The sequence below is a fragment of the Marasmius oreades genome, chromosome 2, assembly GCF_018924745.1.
Source record: "Marasmius oreades isolate 03SP1 chromosome 2, whole genome shotgun sequence".
Classification (NCBI taxonomy): domain Eukaryota; kingdom Fungi; phylum Basidiomycota; class Agaricomycetes; order Agaricales; family Marasmiaceae; genus Marasmius; species Marasmius oreades.
In genome coordinates this window covers 3,209,198-3,224,567 of record NC_057324.1, presented here as the reverse complement: position 1 = coordinate 3,224,567, position 15,370 = coordinate 3,209,198, and the positions used below count along the sequence as shown (strand labels likewise).

The 15,370-nt window shown below is 45.7% G+C and overlaps 3 protein-coding genes across 4 annotated transcripts; 2 read left to right on the top strand and 1 right to left on the bottom strand.

Annotated features, from left to right (window-relative positions):
* The first annotated feature begins 359 nt into the window (after positions 1 to 359).
* On the top strand, positions 360 to 1,883 carry E1B28_004818 (uncharacterized protein). Of its 2 annotated transcripts, XM_043149342.1 has the most exons (6): positions 360 to 575; positions 629 to 669; positions 722 to 951; positions 1,008 to 1,166; positions 1,223 to 1,303; positions 1,362 to 1,883. In XM_043149342.1, exons 1-6 carry the CDS (start codon positions 444 to 446, stop codon positions 1,535 to 1,537), a joined length of 819 nt encoding a protein of 272 aa, XP_043013946.1. In that variant the 5' UTR covers positions 360 to 443; the 3' UTR covers positions 1,538 to 1,883. The 2 variants fall into 2 exon arrangements, with proteins under 2 accessions (XP_043013946.1, XP_043013945.1); XM_043149341.1 differs by having other exon boundaries at positions 1,008 to 1,303.
* A 64-nt stretch (positions 1,884 to 1,947) lies between these two features.
* E1B28_004817 (uncharacterized protein) lies at positions 1,948 to 7,778 on the top strand. The gene is made up of 26 exons (XM_043149340.1): positions 1,948 to 2,611; positions 2,665 to 3,128; positions 3,181 to 3,271; positions 3,321 to 3,367; positions 3,421 to 3,602; positions 3,656 to 4,081; positions 4,135 to 4,208; positions 4,259 to 4,368; positions 4,428 to 4,459; positions 4,517 to 4,978; positions 5,030 to 5,132; positions 5,184 to 5,204; positions 5,256 to 5,283; positions 5,332 to 5,364; positions 5,412 to 5,483; positions 5,550 to 5,593; positions 5,645 to 5,651; positions 5,703 to 5,736; positions 5,786 to 5,973; positions 6,027 to 6,329; positions 6,383 to 6,665; positions 6,725 to 6,832; positions 6,886 to 6,915; positions 6,970 to 7,175; positions 7,228 to 7,297; positions 7,352 to 7,778. The coding sequence occupies exons 1-26, from the start codon at positions 2,066 to 2,068 to the stop codon at positions 7,630 to 7,632; spliced, it is 4,245 nt and encodes a 1,414-aa protein (XP_043013944.1). The 5' UTR covers positions 1,948 to 2,065; the 3' UTR covers positions 7,633 to 7,778.
* Positions 7,779 to 7,793: 15 nt separating this feature from the next.
* E1B28_004816 (uncharacterized protein) lies at positions 7,794 to 10,847 on the bottom strand. The gene is made up of 14 exons (XM_043149339.1): positions 10,610 to 10,847; positions 10,530 to 10,554; positions 10,449 to 10,465; positions 10,229 to 10,366; positions 10,101 to 10,173; positions 10,007 to 10,047; positions 9,771 to 9,948; positions 9,622 to 9,720; positions 9,510 to 9,567; positions 9,381 to 9,452; positions 9,144 to 9,331; positions 9,023 to 9,086; positions 8,747 to 8,956; positions 7,794 to 8,685 (listed from the first exon to the last, which is right to left on the bottom strand). Exons 1-13 carry the CDS (start codon positions 10,790 to 10,792, stop codon positions 8,758 to 8,760), a joined length of 1,335 nt encoding a protein of 444 aa, XP_043013943.1. The 5' UTR covers positions 10,793 to 10,847; the 3' UTR covers positions 7,794 to 8,685; positions 8,747 to 8,757.
* Positions 10,848 to 15,370: the final 4,523 nt, after the last annotated feature.

The window sequence follows — 15,370 nt, the reverse complement described above, 5'->3', positions numbered from 1 at the left end:
CCAAAGCCTTTTGGATCCTAATTCAAGATTGGGGGGATTCAACTGGTTCAGTTCGGTATGAAACCGCTCAATATGACCTGATCTAAGGTCTTAAGCGTTAAAATTCTTTCTTCAGTAATGCAGTTGTACGTACAGTATGATACTCTTCAACCGGCCAATTGAGATAGTAGCCCAACCATTCCGAAAGAGTCAAAGGCAAAACGAGGCTTCAAGGACGATCTCGAAGGAGGGGAAGACAACAGTCTACTTAGATCTTGCAAGGCCCCGGGTGTTATCAGGGTAGGCCAAACAGGTACAAGCTGGGATGAATGATTATCAGATAAGATCTGTGTTCTGGAATCTGTGTCTCGTTCCGTTCCTCTCGATATAAGTATTCGTCAGTAACCCAGCATGCTCATTTCACATATATCACACGATTTCTTTCCTCTACCTGGACATTTCTCATGTCCTTCACACTCAAAAACGACACCTTAGCGCAAGCCTACCTTCACAAGGTCCAAGGTCATCCTGGTGTCTATTGTATCGCTTTAAACCGACCAAGGTCCAGGAATGCCATATCAGTACAGCTGCTCAAGGTAAACTACGACCATACGATATCCGCCTGGTACTTATTTGAGACGTCTATCAGGATATCCAAACTTCGTTAGAACTAGCCATAAACGAAAAAGGGTTCGCCTCTCCACACACCGTTCCCTTGTTCGAAGGCTTACTGTGTATCAAGGCTTAATGTGTTGATATTCTACTCATCAACTTCTGGTTCATTTTGCTCTGGAGCTGATCTGAAAGAGAGACGTACGATGACGGAAGCACAAGTCCGCGAATTTCTCGCAAACATCCGCAATGTCTTTAACCACATAGACGACCTGCCGTTTCCCACTATCGCTGCTATCGACGGTCCTGCAATGGGCGGAGGGCTTGAGTTGGCACTGGCATGCGATTTCCGGATCGCGGGTGAGCCTTTAGTTATATCCACGAGCGAGGTTCGGTTGACACCGGTTCACCCTTAGCAAGTGAAGTCGACAAGATAAGTTTTCCTGAAGTTCGGCTCGGGATTATTCCTGGCGCAGGGGGGACTCAGCGTGCACCACGACTGATCGGCATGACAAAGGCTAAAGAACTGATATTTACGGGAAAAGAATTGGTGGCGCACGAAGCTCTTGACCTTGGTGATTCTCATTCCTTCCTTGCTGCCTCATCTTGCTCGATGAATTCTCCCCTTTAGGCTTAGTCGACTACGTAGCTTCGCCTGGATCAACAGCATTCCAGCGTGCTCTACAACTCGCAGACGAAATGGCGCTGAGTGGTTAGTTTATCCATGAATCCCAGAGATCTTTCAGTTACTGACAAACTTAAACACTCAGCACCACTCGCTTTGCGAGCAGCGAAGGCCGCGTTATCTAGGTCCCTCGATACACCCCTTGATATCGCGCTGGATTATGAACTGGCCTGCTATGAACCTCTTTTAAAGACGAAGGACCGTGTGGAGGCCTTAGTCGCGTTCCGGGAGAAGAGAACACCAGTTTTCATAGGAGAATGAGCATGATCCTGCCTCACCCTATCATCTACATCTTTTTGTTTTCTGTATTGCGTCGGAGATTACATTATTTACTTGATGACACACCAGATGTAGAATGAAACGGTGCGGACGCGGGACATGGCCTTGGTAGACTATTGGGCCTTACGGGTGTTTCGTGATTTACACGCAGTACCTTTTCTGAAAATTTCGCCCACTGCTACTTGTATTAAACAAGTAGTTAAGTACCAGTGGTAGTAGACCGCCACGTCCGATAGATAGATAGATTCTACACATGTACAGACCGACAGTCGGAGAAGCGGGTAATCTTTCTGCATCTGAGTCTTATCAGATCAATGCAATTATCAGATAAGCGATAACCGGAGTCGTCATGTTGATCTTATCTATTGCGTAGCACCCATTGAATCTCAATAACACTTTCAATCCTGGCCCGTAACATCCGCATACGGGACCCATCCATGTATTTTCTACTTTTAATCCGAGGGTCTGAATCACGTCAGAATTTGGCCCGTTTTTTTTTTGACGACAACCATGGCCGAATCACCTTCCAATGTACTCGCCCAGCCTGCCCCTGCCCGTCCATGGCACTCCCGCGTTCCTTTCATTCCGACCAAAGCTCGTCCTCCTCCAAGCTCAGTAGACGATGCTCATCTTATTCCTGAAGTCGGGGCATCATGGTTTTCGATCCTCACTTTCTCGTGGATGACGCCAATACTTGTTTTGGGTTATGCTCGGCCTCTTGAAATCACCGATTTGTATCGACTTAGCGACAAGAAATCTACTGAAGTCTACGCTGAATCGATCATCGAGTCATTTGAACGACGACGACACGAGTCAGACGCATATAACCAGACCCTTGACGATGGAACGGCCAGGCCACCACCTCACCTTGCTTTTTGGTGGATCTTGCTCGGAAACAGGGAAGAAAGAACACAACTCTGGAGAAAGACAGCAAAGAGAAAGACTCCGAGCCTCGCGCTTGCTTGTAATGACGCAGTCTATTGGTGGTTCGGGTTCGGTGGCCTTTGTCGCCTATTGGCAGATGTAGGCATAATGACCAGCCCTCTGCTTGTCAAAGTATGTTGATCTTGCTCCCTTTCGAGTGATATCTCATGACGACCAATCGTCAGGCTATCATCGAATTCGCAAGAGAATCTCACGAAAAACTCTCTGCAGGCGAGGGGTTACCATCTATAGGTCCAGGTGTAAGTCTAGCGATAGGTTTATGGGCTATTCAAGTCGCCATATCCCTTTTAAATGCGCAAGCTTATCATCGAGGTTACACTACTGGCGTGATTTTACGCGCAGCTCTCATTCACGCGTTATTCTCCCGATCGCTCAAGCTTACCTCTCGAACACGATCTACGCGAGGTCTGACTGCCGGAAGGCTCACCTCCATGATTAGTACGGACGTGTCAAGAATTGATTTCTGCATGGCTTACTTTCACATGGCTTTCACTGCGCCGATACAGATGATAATCTGTCTTATTATCCTGTGCATCAATTTAGGATACAGCGCTCTCCCCGGCTTCGCGTTTTTCTTGTTGTTCAGCCCGCTGCAAGGAAGGATCACGAAAATGCTCTTTGTTCTACGGTGAGTTAACGTAATGCGACCTCGAAGTCAATGTTTTTGAGGATGCGTTCAGAAAGAGAAGTATGGTTTGGACAGATCGGAGAATTTCTCTCCTACAAGAGCTTCTCGGCAGCATGCGTATTATCAAGCTTTTCGCGTGGGAGGTTTGTTATGAATCCAACAGTAGTTCGCATTGACTGAAGGCATTACTAGCTTCCATTCTTGGAGCGCGTCGAGAAGTTCCGTACTGAAGAGATGAGGTTCATTTTTTATCTTAGTGCCTACCAAATTTATCTCATGTGCTGGTGGGCAGGTTTCTTCGTTCACGATTGATGTTTCGGTCGATCAATAACGCTTTGGCTTTTGCATTGCCCACACTTTCTGCCGTCCTTTCCTTCATTGCCTTTGCTTTGACCGGCCATGTACTTGAACCGTCCGTGATATTCTCTTCGCTCTCTCTTTTCAACCTCCTCAGGACACCCTTGACCTTCCTACGTACGTCTTGCCATCATGGTCGTTGTGAATTATTGACTGATGCCGCGCTTCAGCTGTTTCACTGAGTTCAATGGCAGATGCATATAACGCGGTTGCTCGAGTGCAAGAGGTGTTCGTTGCTGAGTTGATGACCAAAAATATAAGGGTTGATCTAGAGTTGGATGTCGCCGTGTCGGTCAAGGACGCTCACTTCACATGGGACGCGCCACCCCCGACTTCGAAGCAAGCGGCAGCAACACCTGCCACCAGGCCAATCAATAAGGTCGCACTTCGCAAAGTAAAGAAACCTTTCAACAAAAAATCACCCCACACAAGTGAAGAACTAGCTGAGCAACAGCCGAACGAAAAACATTTGGATACGGAACGTCGGATTTTCAGGCTGAGGAATATCAATCTTTCAATTCCTCGTGGCCAGTTGTGCGCTATTGTAGGTCCCATTGGTGCTGGGAAATCGAGTTTGCTACAGGGATTGGTGGGAGGCAAGATACGTCTACTTCTCTAATTGATTGTCATCTTATCTTTTTGTTCGTAGAAATGCACAAGGCTCAAGGCGAAGTTGTCTTTGGGGAACGTGTCGGCTATTGTCCGCAAAGCGCTTGGATTCAGGTCCGTTCTTTTCTGACTTGGAGACTTTACCGTACCATGACCACCTATAGAGTACAACAATCAGAGACAACATCACCTTTGGTCAACACTTCGATGAAGAAAAATACTGGAAAGTCGTCCAAGCTGCTTGCCTCTTGCCCGACCTTGAGATGCTTACTCCGTACGCTTCACGTTTCTGCCTATTTTTCCACAGATTTTCTCATCTCCATATACCGATAGAGGCGGGGACCTTACTGAAATCGGTGAAAAGGGTGAAATCGGTTCCTCAAATTGAGACTCAAACTTGTTTCACTCACATATGTTCCAAGGTATCTCCCTTTCCGGTGGCCAAAAGCAGCGTATCAACATCGCTCGAGCGCTCTACTTCGGGAGCAAAATCACCTTATTTGACGATCCTCTCTCTGCGCTGGACGCTCAGGTAGCCAAAGACGTATTCAAAAATGTTATGCAAGATGCTCTTGCGGGGACCACTCGAATAGTTGTAACACATGCCCTTCACTTCCTGCCCCACATGGATTATATCATAACCCTCAACAACGGGGTTGTCGTCGAGGAGGGATCATATTCTGATCTTATGGCCAAAAGAGGTACATTCGCGAGGTTCATCGAAGAGTTCGGCAGTAATGGATCTCAGCATGATCTGCACAAAAAAGGAGCTAGGACGGACGCTAAGGAAAACACGACCGACACGGAGGCGCCAAAGAACGACAAGCCGACGAAGAAACTGATGCAGCTGGAAGATCGGAACGTGGGATCTGTTAGCTTCAAGAGTGAATGTTATTCTACAATAAGTCTTTGAATACTGATCTTACCGTATGCAGCGTACATGAACTTCTTCCGAGCGGGTCACCTTCCCTTTACCTTCCCGCTGTTCCTCGTTGCAGTGTTGTTCTTCCAAGGATCTAGCGTTCTTAGTCCATATTGGTAGGCATCTTGACCGATCGCCGTTTGTACAGCTTCTCACACTTTTTCTAGGCTGGTTTGGTGGCAACAAGAGTAAGTTGCACCCGGAGATCTGGCAGTGAATTGTCCATTAAATCTTAACAGGACCTTTTCGTTCGGCCAGGGTATCTATGTATGCATGTCCTATCGCCTGTCTTCTCCGTTTCCTGACGACCTCTAGATGGCAATCTATGCTATTCTCGGATTTGCACAAGTAAGTACTGATTAGCGCTTAATATATCACCTCTGGACATTGTTCAGGCATTTGGGCTATTTTCGATGGGCGCAGTGTTTGCTTTGTTCACGTTCAATGCATCAAGAACTCTACACCGCGTACGTGGTAGATCCACTCCAGCTCCCTCTTGCGCGCGCGAATTGATGAGTGGCTCTTTTTCGTAGAATGCTCTGAAGCGCGTGATGCATGCACCTGTCTCGTTTTTTGAGTGAGTTTTCCTTCCATGAAATGAAATCTGTTGATGCCTTACCCTGCTTAGTACTACCGTTGGTGCAATTATGCTGTTCATTATTTACTTCAACTTAATTCTCTTACAGCCTCTCGGCAGGATCATGAATCGTTTCAGTAAAGGTGCAAGCATAGCCGAACTAATGTACCACATTGCTGACGAAGGTTATAGACGTCGACACTCTGGATAACATTGTCGGCGAGGCAATGCGCCAATTTCTGGGCACGATAGTTCAAGTTATAGGCTCGATCATCCTAGTTTCGGTCATCATTCCTTGGTTCCTCATCGCGATAGTGTTCATTCTCGTGCTATACTACTGGATAACGATATTTTACCGGGCTAGTGCTCGAGAGCTCAAGGTAACTACCTACATGATTTAACGGTCCGATCACTTTAAAAATATTATTTACAGCGTCTAGATGCCGTGCTCCGATCCTCCTTATACAGCCACTTCTCCGAATCCATGTCTGGTCTGACGACAATACGTGCCTACGGCGAATCTATACGGTTTTGCAATGAGAACGCGTCCAGAACCGACTTGGAAAACAGAGCTTATTGGCTTAGCGTATCCAATCAACGCTGGTTGAGTATCCGTCTTGACTTTTTGGGCTCTATCATGGTGTTCGCAGTTGCAATCATGGCAGTCGGCACTCGCCTTGACATATCTCCTGCACAGACTGGTGCGGTCTTGTCGTATATGCTCGTTGTCCAACAGGTCACGCTCTTTGATATCATTACTTGTCTAGTCCTCTCACGGTGTTCTTCCAGGCCTTTGGATGGGCCGTCCGACAAAGTGCCGAAGTGGAGAATAATATGAATGCTGTCGAGCGTATTCTTTACTATTCCCATGCTGTGGAACAAGAACCACCTCATGAACTCCCTGAAAACAAACCTCCACCACAATGGCCGAAAGCAGGATCTATTGAAATGTCGGATGTGGTGGTAAGCTATCGGCCAGGACTACCGCCAGTCCTCAAGGGTGTCACTTTGGATGTCCGTGGCGGAGAACATATTGGAATAGTGGGGAGGACCGGCGCTGGAAAGTCGACCAGTAAGTTCACTACTATCTTTTGCTGATGTTTGATCGAGGAATTGTTATTGTTAATTCAGTCACCGTGACTCTCTACCGGATAATCGAACTAATATCGGGGAGTATCAAAATTGATGGGGTCGATATCTCCAAGATTGGGCTGGCCGACCTTCGGAAGGCATTAGCAAGTACGTACTCTGTTTTTCGTGGGTGGGATCTCTCTTCTTATCCTGGTTTATAGTTATTCCACAGGAACCGATTCTCTTCAGCGGTGAGTGTCCCTTGCCCCTCGACTTCCAGAATCATCTTCAACAATACCTCACAGGCGACCTGCGTTCTAACCTAGACCCCTTTGGACAATATGACGATGCGGTTTTATGGGATGCTCTTAGGCGCTCGTGGCTCCTTGACACCGCGAAAACGGACCGTCTCTCCTTCAGTTCGGCTAGTACTGTTTACGAGGTTTCTCCAAATCGGTTGACCTTGGATAGTAAGATCGAGGAAGGAGGGTGCAACCTCTCTGTTGGACAGGTAAGAGATCGCTATCTCATGCCGAATCTCATCTGATAGCCACTCTGGCTAGCGTTCTCTCGTGAGTCTTGCTCGTGCACTCGTCAAGAATTCGAAGATAATCATCATGGATGAAGCGACTGGTGAGTCTACTTGACGCCTTTCTGCCGACGAAGTCCTCATGTTCTTATACTTAGCGTCCGTCGATTTCGAGACGGACAGGAATATTCAAGATACTATCCAAACAGAGTTTGCGGATCGAACACTACTGTGCGTCGCGCACCGTCTCCGGACGATTATCGGATATGATCGCGTTTGTGTTCTTGACGCGGGACAGGTCAAAGAATTCGATTCACCGGAGGCTTTGTGGGCGAAGGGCAATGGTATCTTCCGAGGGATGTGTGAAAGTTCAGGTATTTCTTTGGCTGATATAGAAACTGCCAGCCAACAAAATAAAATTGTCAAGAACATGCTATAGAATCTACTTCACGATCGTTCCTTCTATGACTTGGAGTATTTGTTTATGATAGCGCTACCATGTATGAGAATATGACTACCTCCACACCATGACTAGAGTTCCTCGAATTGCTATCTCACCACACCTCCACCATGTCGCATTTGCAGCTCATTGTTAGTCCAGTCGCATAACATACCTGGTGCAAGGAATTGAAAAGTAATGTCGCTTGACACCCTGTCATTCATATCTACTAGTCTCACGAACATATCTCACCGGCACTATATAAGTTGCGAGGAGACACAGAAATGTGAGTCCCTTCTCAGACAACCACCCACTAAACGCCTGTTTGCCTCTTAACCACTTTGTCGGGGCTCACAGTAGCGGAATAAACACCGGTGAAGCCGTAAGTGCATGACCACTTGTTATTTTCCAAACCGAGTTTGGTGACTGAGCAGTTTCCTTCAAGTACAGGTTTTCCAGAACCAAATCGGAAAATGTCGAACATTTCCAATCGCTTTTCCACTTGCAACAAATGTGGTTCAGTCGTAATGAGCAGAGCAGGAGGAAACTGCGAAACATGCCAAGCTCGGCGGAATACACGAAGTCTCCTAGGACTGACAGAAGAACGACGACGTTTGGTCAGGATGAAACAGACCCCCTATGAAACTCGTGGTCCTGGTGAGTAGTAGTACTCAGGGCTGAGATCTATCCCATTCACCTCCCGACGCCCGTGGTCTTAACCGACGCCGTGCAGAAGCAGATGGATACAAGCCGTGGCCGATACAAAACGTATACCACGATCACGAAGAATATAGTTGGACAACAAGTTCAGGGGGATTTAGTAGGATGATCGTGCAATACAGTGGTGCAAAAAACGCGACGGGGTGGAATGACGCAGACTTTGGGAGTAAAGGTACTCTCCCCACGGGACAGATCGCTTTCTTTGTCGTGGCCGCAGTAATCGTTAGCATCACTGCCACAACGTTTTTCGCCCGGAACAACATCCAGTGATCGCGAATTCAAGCCGAGTTCCTATGTATTATTCTATTGCAGCAGGGGTGGTCGTGGTCGAAACTAAACGATATATTATTTATTAGTATTCATTTTCCCAGATGTATTTGAGAGGAGACGTCACCACTATTTATATCAAACTAATTGTGTTTCTTTTGCTCGAACAGTCAGGTAGCGAGCTGCCAACATGCAGCATACACCTAGCGCAACACAAGACCCTCCAAAGACGGAAGCAGGCCAATATTCGCCGTGCATTCGTATCAAAACTCCCTGAACGGGTGAGCCAGCCAGCCAAAAGAAGGACGTTATGAAATACATCATCCCAAGCCGTAATCTGGGTTCACCGATGGTGGATGAACAAACATGTCAAAAGAATTGAAGAATGTTTCATCGATCTCACCCAATCTCCTTTGGATCGAACGTTAGACTCGAACATGCAGCGGGAAGGCCTGATACATAGGTCCCTTTGCGTTAAACGTCAGTGACAGACAACATATAAAAATACCAGCGAGGATCCCTACCGCTGAAAACACCAAAGAAGCCGTCGTACACCAGAATACTGACATTTGACTTGGCGGTGGTGAACACGAAGAGCATTATGCTCGCGATAGTGCAAGAAACAATGAGGACATTCAACGGACCCACGCGCTGGGCAATGATATTGGGCAATACGCGGCCAATCAGCGAGCAGCCGTTGAGGATCGATAGCCTTACAAGATAATCCAGTCACAAAACCATAGAAAAGAACAATAACGCACGAGTAGAATGCTAATTGCTGTCCCATACCGTTTTGAACTGCATACGTAACACCATATGTCAACGGCACGTACCTACGAACGAAGATATAATTCAGGGAATTGAACTTGATGGGATGAGAAAGAACGCACAATCCGAACGATATCAAGCCGGCGCCAAAAACAAGGAGGGAATAGGATACACTCTTGACTTGAACTTTCGGTAAGTTGCGCTCATAATCGGAACGTTCAAGAGCGTGCTCACAGACTCTAACATCCAGCACTCGACTGCCTTGTCGGGGCGGCAATCGCGGACCGCAGCACAAAAAGCCAGCTGATACACAGAACAGAACAAAAAACGCCACTGTAGTATAAGGTCAATAATGCTCTAGTCTTGAGTAAACTGTCACTCACATATCCTCATTGTCCAAGGAAAGCCGACTTCTCTCAGGAGTCTCTGAACAGCAATTGGCAGCACGGCACCACCAACCGAAGCACCTCCCGCAAATATACCGAAAACAATACTTCTGTAACGCTTGAAGTGATGTGCTAGGACAGAAAGCGATGGGGTAAATAACATCCCCGCTGAGAGCTACTAACAATTGCTTTCGTTAATGGTTAACTTCTAGATCGAGAGACACATATCCTACCCCCACACCAATGCCTTGGGCTAAAATGAACTGGTAGAACTCTGTGAAACGAGTTAGTTAGCCCACGCTACCTGTGCAGGGATCTATTCCGTACCGGTCGAGATCGAGGTCATAAAGAGCATGAAGACATATAAGATCCCTCCGCCAGCAATGAGAGACTTGAAGTACTGTCATCTGGATCAGAAACGTTATAGGACACAAAACGAAGCACAGGACGCGTACTCCTGCATCAAAAAAGGGCCCAGAAACGCATCCTGTGAGCAGAATGAACGAAAGCTGGAGGGATCCGATCCACGAGATGTCTTGTATTGGTCTGTCCTTCAGTGTGTTAACTCTGTAATACTCTTGAAAAACGCCGAACTATTTTGGTAATACATTGAAGACACCGGGTGATTTGAGATGTCAGTATGTATATCGTGCGCGCACGATTTCACGAACTCACGGAATTGAGGACTCCGTCTGAGGGAATTACACCCATCAGTCATTTTCTTCGCCAATAAATATCGGAGAGAGAGAGACGTACAACAGACAGCTGAGATTAGAAAGGACTATAAGCTCTATTGTGAGTGCGTAGCACAAACTAGTCCGCTTCTAGAGACGCACACCGAAGACACAGAGCCAGGCTCTCAGTCCACCATCCGGAAAGCACTCTTCTTCTTTAACTTGTGGGTTCGAAGGCGAGCTGTGGTGCGAGACTTTGTCCTCCTGCTGCTTTGCGATAGCTGTTCTAGATTCGCGCCTTGTGAGATGTGATTGCTCGTCATTCTTGTCGGAGGGCTGTTCCATTCAAGTATTTTGAAAGAGCTGCACAAGGATCATCGTCTGAGCCGGCACGGAATAGCGGATGCCGGTGTAGCGTGGAACTTTGGCCCACCCCGTGATATATGATACCCCGTGATGCCCCGTGATGCCCCTTTTGCCCTTACCTTCATTTTTCAGCCCTTGGGGACCCTGACTTCATCGATCCGACTTGAGGAAGCTGAGAAAACTTGAAACACACGTTTGACGACGATCCAACATGACTGGCTTTTCTTGAGCAGAAGGGAGCAGGTAATTGTACCGGTGGTTCCTCCATCGGAAAAGGATCATTGACACCTTTCCAGCTTGCCAACCGCCCAAGTTCTTCCGTTCATCAATATTCTTTTTGCAGAGATACGTGCAGAAAAATCAATGCTTGCAGTCTAAAAACTGGTGCAGTCATAGATACGTTCCTCGTTTCCCGCTAATCCGAGCCTGTCTCTGGCAAAACGCCCTTGTCGGATTATCATATGACAGACACTACTCGATGCACTAGCGACAGAGGACAGAAACACACGACCAGGACCAAGTACCTAAGTGCAAGAAGAATTTCGCGTATAGTAGTATATGATGCCATATTGATCAGCAAGTCGGGGCCCCCATTCGGGGTCGTCGTGTAGGAACATGTTGAGGTCATACCGATGTTTCGAATTATGAGCAATAAATGTGTCCCACACCATCATGGGGTCGTCGAACTCCGCAAGCTCTATAGGGTTGCGTCAGTAACCTACAAAACTTACCAAAAACCAAACTTACAAGGTAAGTTACCAGTAAGTTACCCGTAAGTTACCTCCAGGTCTGGGACCCCCCAAGTAAGTTACCAATGCATCACATGATCCCTCAATTTACCGTAAAGGGCAATGGCGGGTTGGCACATCAGTAAAATAGCAAACCTCCTTACGAGGTTTTTTAAGGACGATAAGGACGATAAAGGACGATAAGGAGGTAAGTACACGTACTTTTCCAAGGAACGTCCTATAACTTATAAAAGTTCACTTTCCTTGAAAAAGCTCGTCAAGGAGGGCAAGGAAGCGGAAAACCAGGGCTCCTTGGCCCCCCTTTTCTCAACTTCTGTACACTTTTTTGTACAATCAGATTCAACTTTTGGTCAAAGCATTTATAATTCTCATCTAGAATACAGTATACTCGAGTACCGACAACCCTTCGTACTAGTATACTATAATAGACAATCATTCTGAGTCATCACTGTAAGTATCGTGGTCTACAACCTTCTTGCGGGGAGGAGAATGGACAGGCTATGAGAGACGAGAATTAGTATAGTTAAAAGACCACGGCAGCAAGGATATAGTACTTACCTGAGGAGTGGCCGTACCAACTGATGGTCTTTGCTTCATCACAGCACGGGCCGCTTTGAGTATAGCCTTCCACTGGTTCACGGTGAGGTCACCAACAATGCTCTGTATAAGTGAGGTACGTGTTGAAAGCAGGGTGCAAGGCTGTTAGCCTATATGCACAGTGGATGACTTACTTTGTAGGACTTGAGATGATAACTTGTTAGAGTTAAAGAGGTAGGATATTCGTATAGAACAGCCTGTATTTACAGGTCGTTACTACCTAGCTTTTATACTACTTTGTAGGTATAATAATAGGTATGTCGTGCTATGTCGTGCTAAGCACGTCTGTGTGAGTTAGAACTAAAGATAGTATCTAATGAATGTGTCTGAGTAACAAGGTTCTTGTTATCTCTAGAGGTCATATAGCTATTGGTAGATATAAGTAGATGTGAGAGAATGCTCAGTCATCTACTGTGAGGTCTATAAGCTATTGGTAGATAAGTAAACTATCCATGTGAATGATAGTGTAAATATAGTGACAGACGTATGTACATGAGTAACTACTAATGTCTATGAAGTCTTGTGTCTAAGTCTTGTGACTGACACGGTCACATGTTAAACGATGAGTTCAACACTCCCCCTCACTGAATTCATGTGGTATAGAATTGTGATACAGAATTAGTGGAAGGTTAATCCAAGTTCTTTACGGCATTTTTCGAACTTGATTCTGTCTAGGTTCTTTGTGAGAAGATCTGCAGGATTTTCGGTTGTAGGAGAATAGAAGAGTGTAATCTTCTTTTCGGTGATGCATTCGCGAATGTGATGAAAGCGGATATCCATGTGTTTGGTTCGCTTTTCTTGTACTTCGTTACTGCTTAGAAATAGTGATCCTTGATTGTCGCCAATTAGTGGAATTGACTCTAATGGGAATCCTATTTCTCCAAAGAGGTTTTCAATCCATCTAATTTGTCTAGCACAGTCGGATAGTGCCATGTACTCGGCTTCCGTAGATGATAATGCAATGGTCTTTTGTTGGTGTGAAACCCAACAGACTGGTGCGTTGGCAAACTTGATTAAATATCCAGTGTGTGATTTTCGATTACTAGGATCTGTTGCCCAATCTGAGTCTGAATAGGCCATGAATCCCATGTTTGACTTTCCATCGTATGTGAGTGTATATTTGGAAGTTCCTCTGAGATATTTGAGGATATACTTTGATCGATCAAGATGATCTCGGGATGGATTTGCGCCATGCTGTGATAGTTTGATAACAGCATGTGCAATGTCAGGTCGGGTTCCAAGCATGAGGTAAAGTAGTGATCCTATCACTGATTGGAACTGTGATCGAAGTTTTGGATCTGGAGTATTTGTGCTGAGTACTGGTGTGTATCCACCAGGTAATGGTGTGTTTGCGGATTTTGCATTTGTCATATCAAATCTTCGGATTACTTTTTCAAGATAGTCGCATTGATCAAGATAGATCTTTCTATTTTTGCGATCTCTCCTGATTCTCATTCGAAGAAATTCCTTCAGTTCTCCTAAATCTCTGCATTCCCAGACTTTCATAAATTCCTTCTTCTTTCTATTGAGAAGGTCCTTGTCGGATCCCATGAATAGGGCATCGTCGACATAAATGATGGCAATAACTGTTTTGCCGTTTTCTTGGAAGATGTATACGCCAGCATCTGAAGTGCATCGTGTGTAGCCCATTTTCATCATTGATTGTGTACACGTATGCCACCAAGTTCGACTGGCTTGCTTCAGGCCGTATAATGCTTTGCGTAACTTCCAAACCTTGTCTTTATCCTTGACGAATCCTTCTGGTTGTTCCATAAAGATTTCTTCCTTTAACTCGCCATATAGAAAGGCGGTTTTAACATCGAGCGCTGAGATTTCCCAGTCTTCTAGTGCTGCTAATGCCAGAAGTAGTCGTACGGTTTCAAAGCGTACAACTGGTGAAAATAGTTCGTCGTAATCTATGCCTTGGATTTGTGAAAATCCTTTTGCTACTAATCGCGCTTTGTAGCGTCCATCCGACTTTTTTGTCGAATACCCATCTGCACTTGATTGGTTTCTTATGTGTAGGACAGTTTACTACTGAAAACACTTGTCTTTCATTTAGTGATTTCAGTTCTTCTCCACAAGCTTTCAACCATTCTATCTGCTCCTCTTTTGGGCGAAGATTGAGGATTTCAGAGTAAGACCAGTCTTTGACTGTATCAAAATCTGGTTTGATAGTGGATGAAAGAAATGTTTTAATGAATTGTTCTCCCCCTTCCTGAATAAGTCTAGTCAGAAGCTCTTTCTCGGAGTTTCCTTGTTCAGGAATGACAGTTTCTTTCGGTTTTACTGGTATCTTTTCAGGTATTCCCAGTGGATTAACTGTCTTCTGCCAACTTCGCATACCTTGCTGTTGGTTTTGAAGAGGATCGCCTGTATAGACGTTTCCTTCTTGTATCCTAGGTATGCGAATTCTAGGTTCGACTTCTCTAGGTGGCAGAGGATCTCTTATTTTCTGAGATCTTTTATGAGTTCTTGGAGGAGGTTGCGGAGGATGATCCTGTTCATGAGGTTTTTCCTGAGGTTGTTCATCCTTGGGAATTTTACATTCAGGATCCTGCGTAGGAGTCTCATCGTTAGACTCATCATCGGGAAGGTTCCAAAATTCGTCAAAAGCGTCCTTTTGATTAGAATTTGGATGGTGATCGTAGTGATCATGACCGTCGTAAGGGTATTGGGTAAAAGGCGTAGAGTGGATTGGTTTGGAAGATTTGTCTATCTCGATAGATCCAGGTGCTTCTTGTTTACATTTGGGGAACCATGATTCATCAAAAGTAGCATTGGGGCTAACAACGATAGAGTTGCTAGTAATGCGCATAAAACGATAAGCTTTTGATCCTGGTTCGTAGCCAATGAAGATCATTGCTTCTGAGCGTGGTGCTAGTTTGTTTTTGCGCACTTCTTTGTGATTATGAACATAAGCCCCACAACCAAACGTTCTGAAGTATGAAACATCAGGTTGTTTGTTGCTATAAATTTCTACAGGTGTTTTCCATTCTCTAGAATGAATCGGAGTTCTGTTGTATACATGGACAGCCGTTTCAATGGCAAACTGCCACCAACTCTCTGGTGCACAGGCTTGTTGCCGTAGTGCTTCAGATTTGTCTCGTAGTGTCCGATTGAAACGTTCTGCTCGTCCATTTTGTTCATGTATGTGTGGTGCAGATGATTGGACAGAAATTCCATGTTGTTTGAAGAATTCATCTGAGTT

Bases quoted from the DNA above. Each gene is read 5' to 3' on its own strand.
- E1B28_004818 (XM_043149342.1), top strand. From the start codon at position 444: ATGTCCTTCACACTCAAAAACGACACCTTAGCGCAAGCCTACCTTCAC. The intron at 576-628 runs GTAAACTACGAC...GACGTCTATCAG, and splicing joins TATCAGTACAGCTGCTCAAG to GATATCCAAACTTCGTTAGA. The intron at 1,304-1,361 runs GTTAGTTTATCC...TTAAACACTCAG, and splicing joins AGACGAAATGGCGCTGAGTG to CACCACTCGCTTTGCGAGCA.
- E1B28_004817 (XM_043149340.1), top strand. From the start codon at position 2,066: ATGGCCGAATCACCTTCCAATGTACTCGCCCAGCCTGCCCCTGCCCGT. The intron at 3,129-3,180 runs GTGAGTTAACGT...GGATGCGTTCAG, and splicing joins AAAATGCTCTTTGTTCTACG to AAAGAGAAGTATGGTTTGGA. The intron at 3,603-3,655 runs GTACGTCTTGCC...GCCGCGCTTCAG, and splicing joins GACACCCTTGACCTTCCTAC to CTGTTTCACTGAGTTCAATG.
- E1B28_004816 (XM_043149339.1), bottom strand. From the start codon at position 10,792: ATGGAACAGCCCTCCGACAAGAATGACGAGCAATCACATCTCACAAGG. The intron at 10,174-10,228 runs GTACGCGTCCTG...TCCAGATGACAG, and splicing joins GGCCCTTTTTTGATGCAGGA to TACTTCAAGTCTCTCATTGC. The intron at 9,332-9,380 runs GTGCGTTATTGT...TTATCTTGTAAG, and splicing joins CAGCAATTAGCATTCTACTC to GCTATCGATCCTCAACGGCT.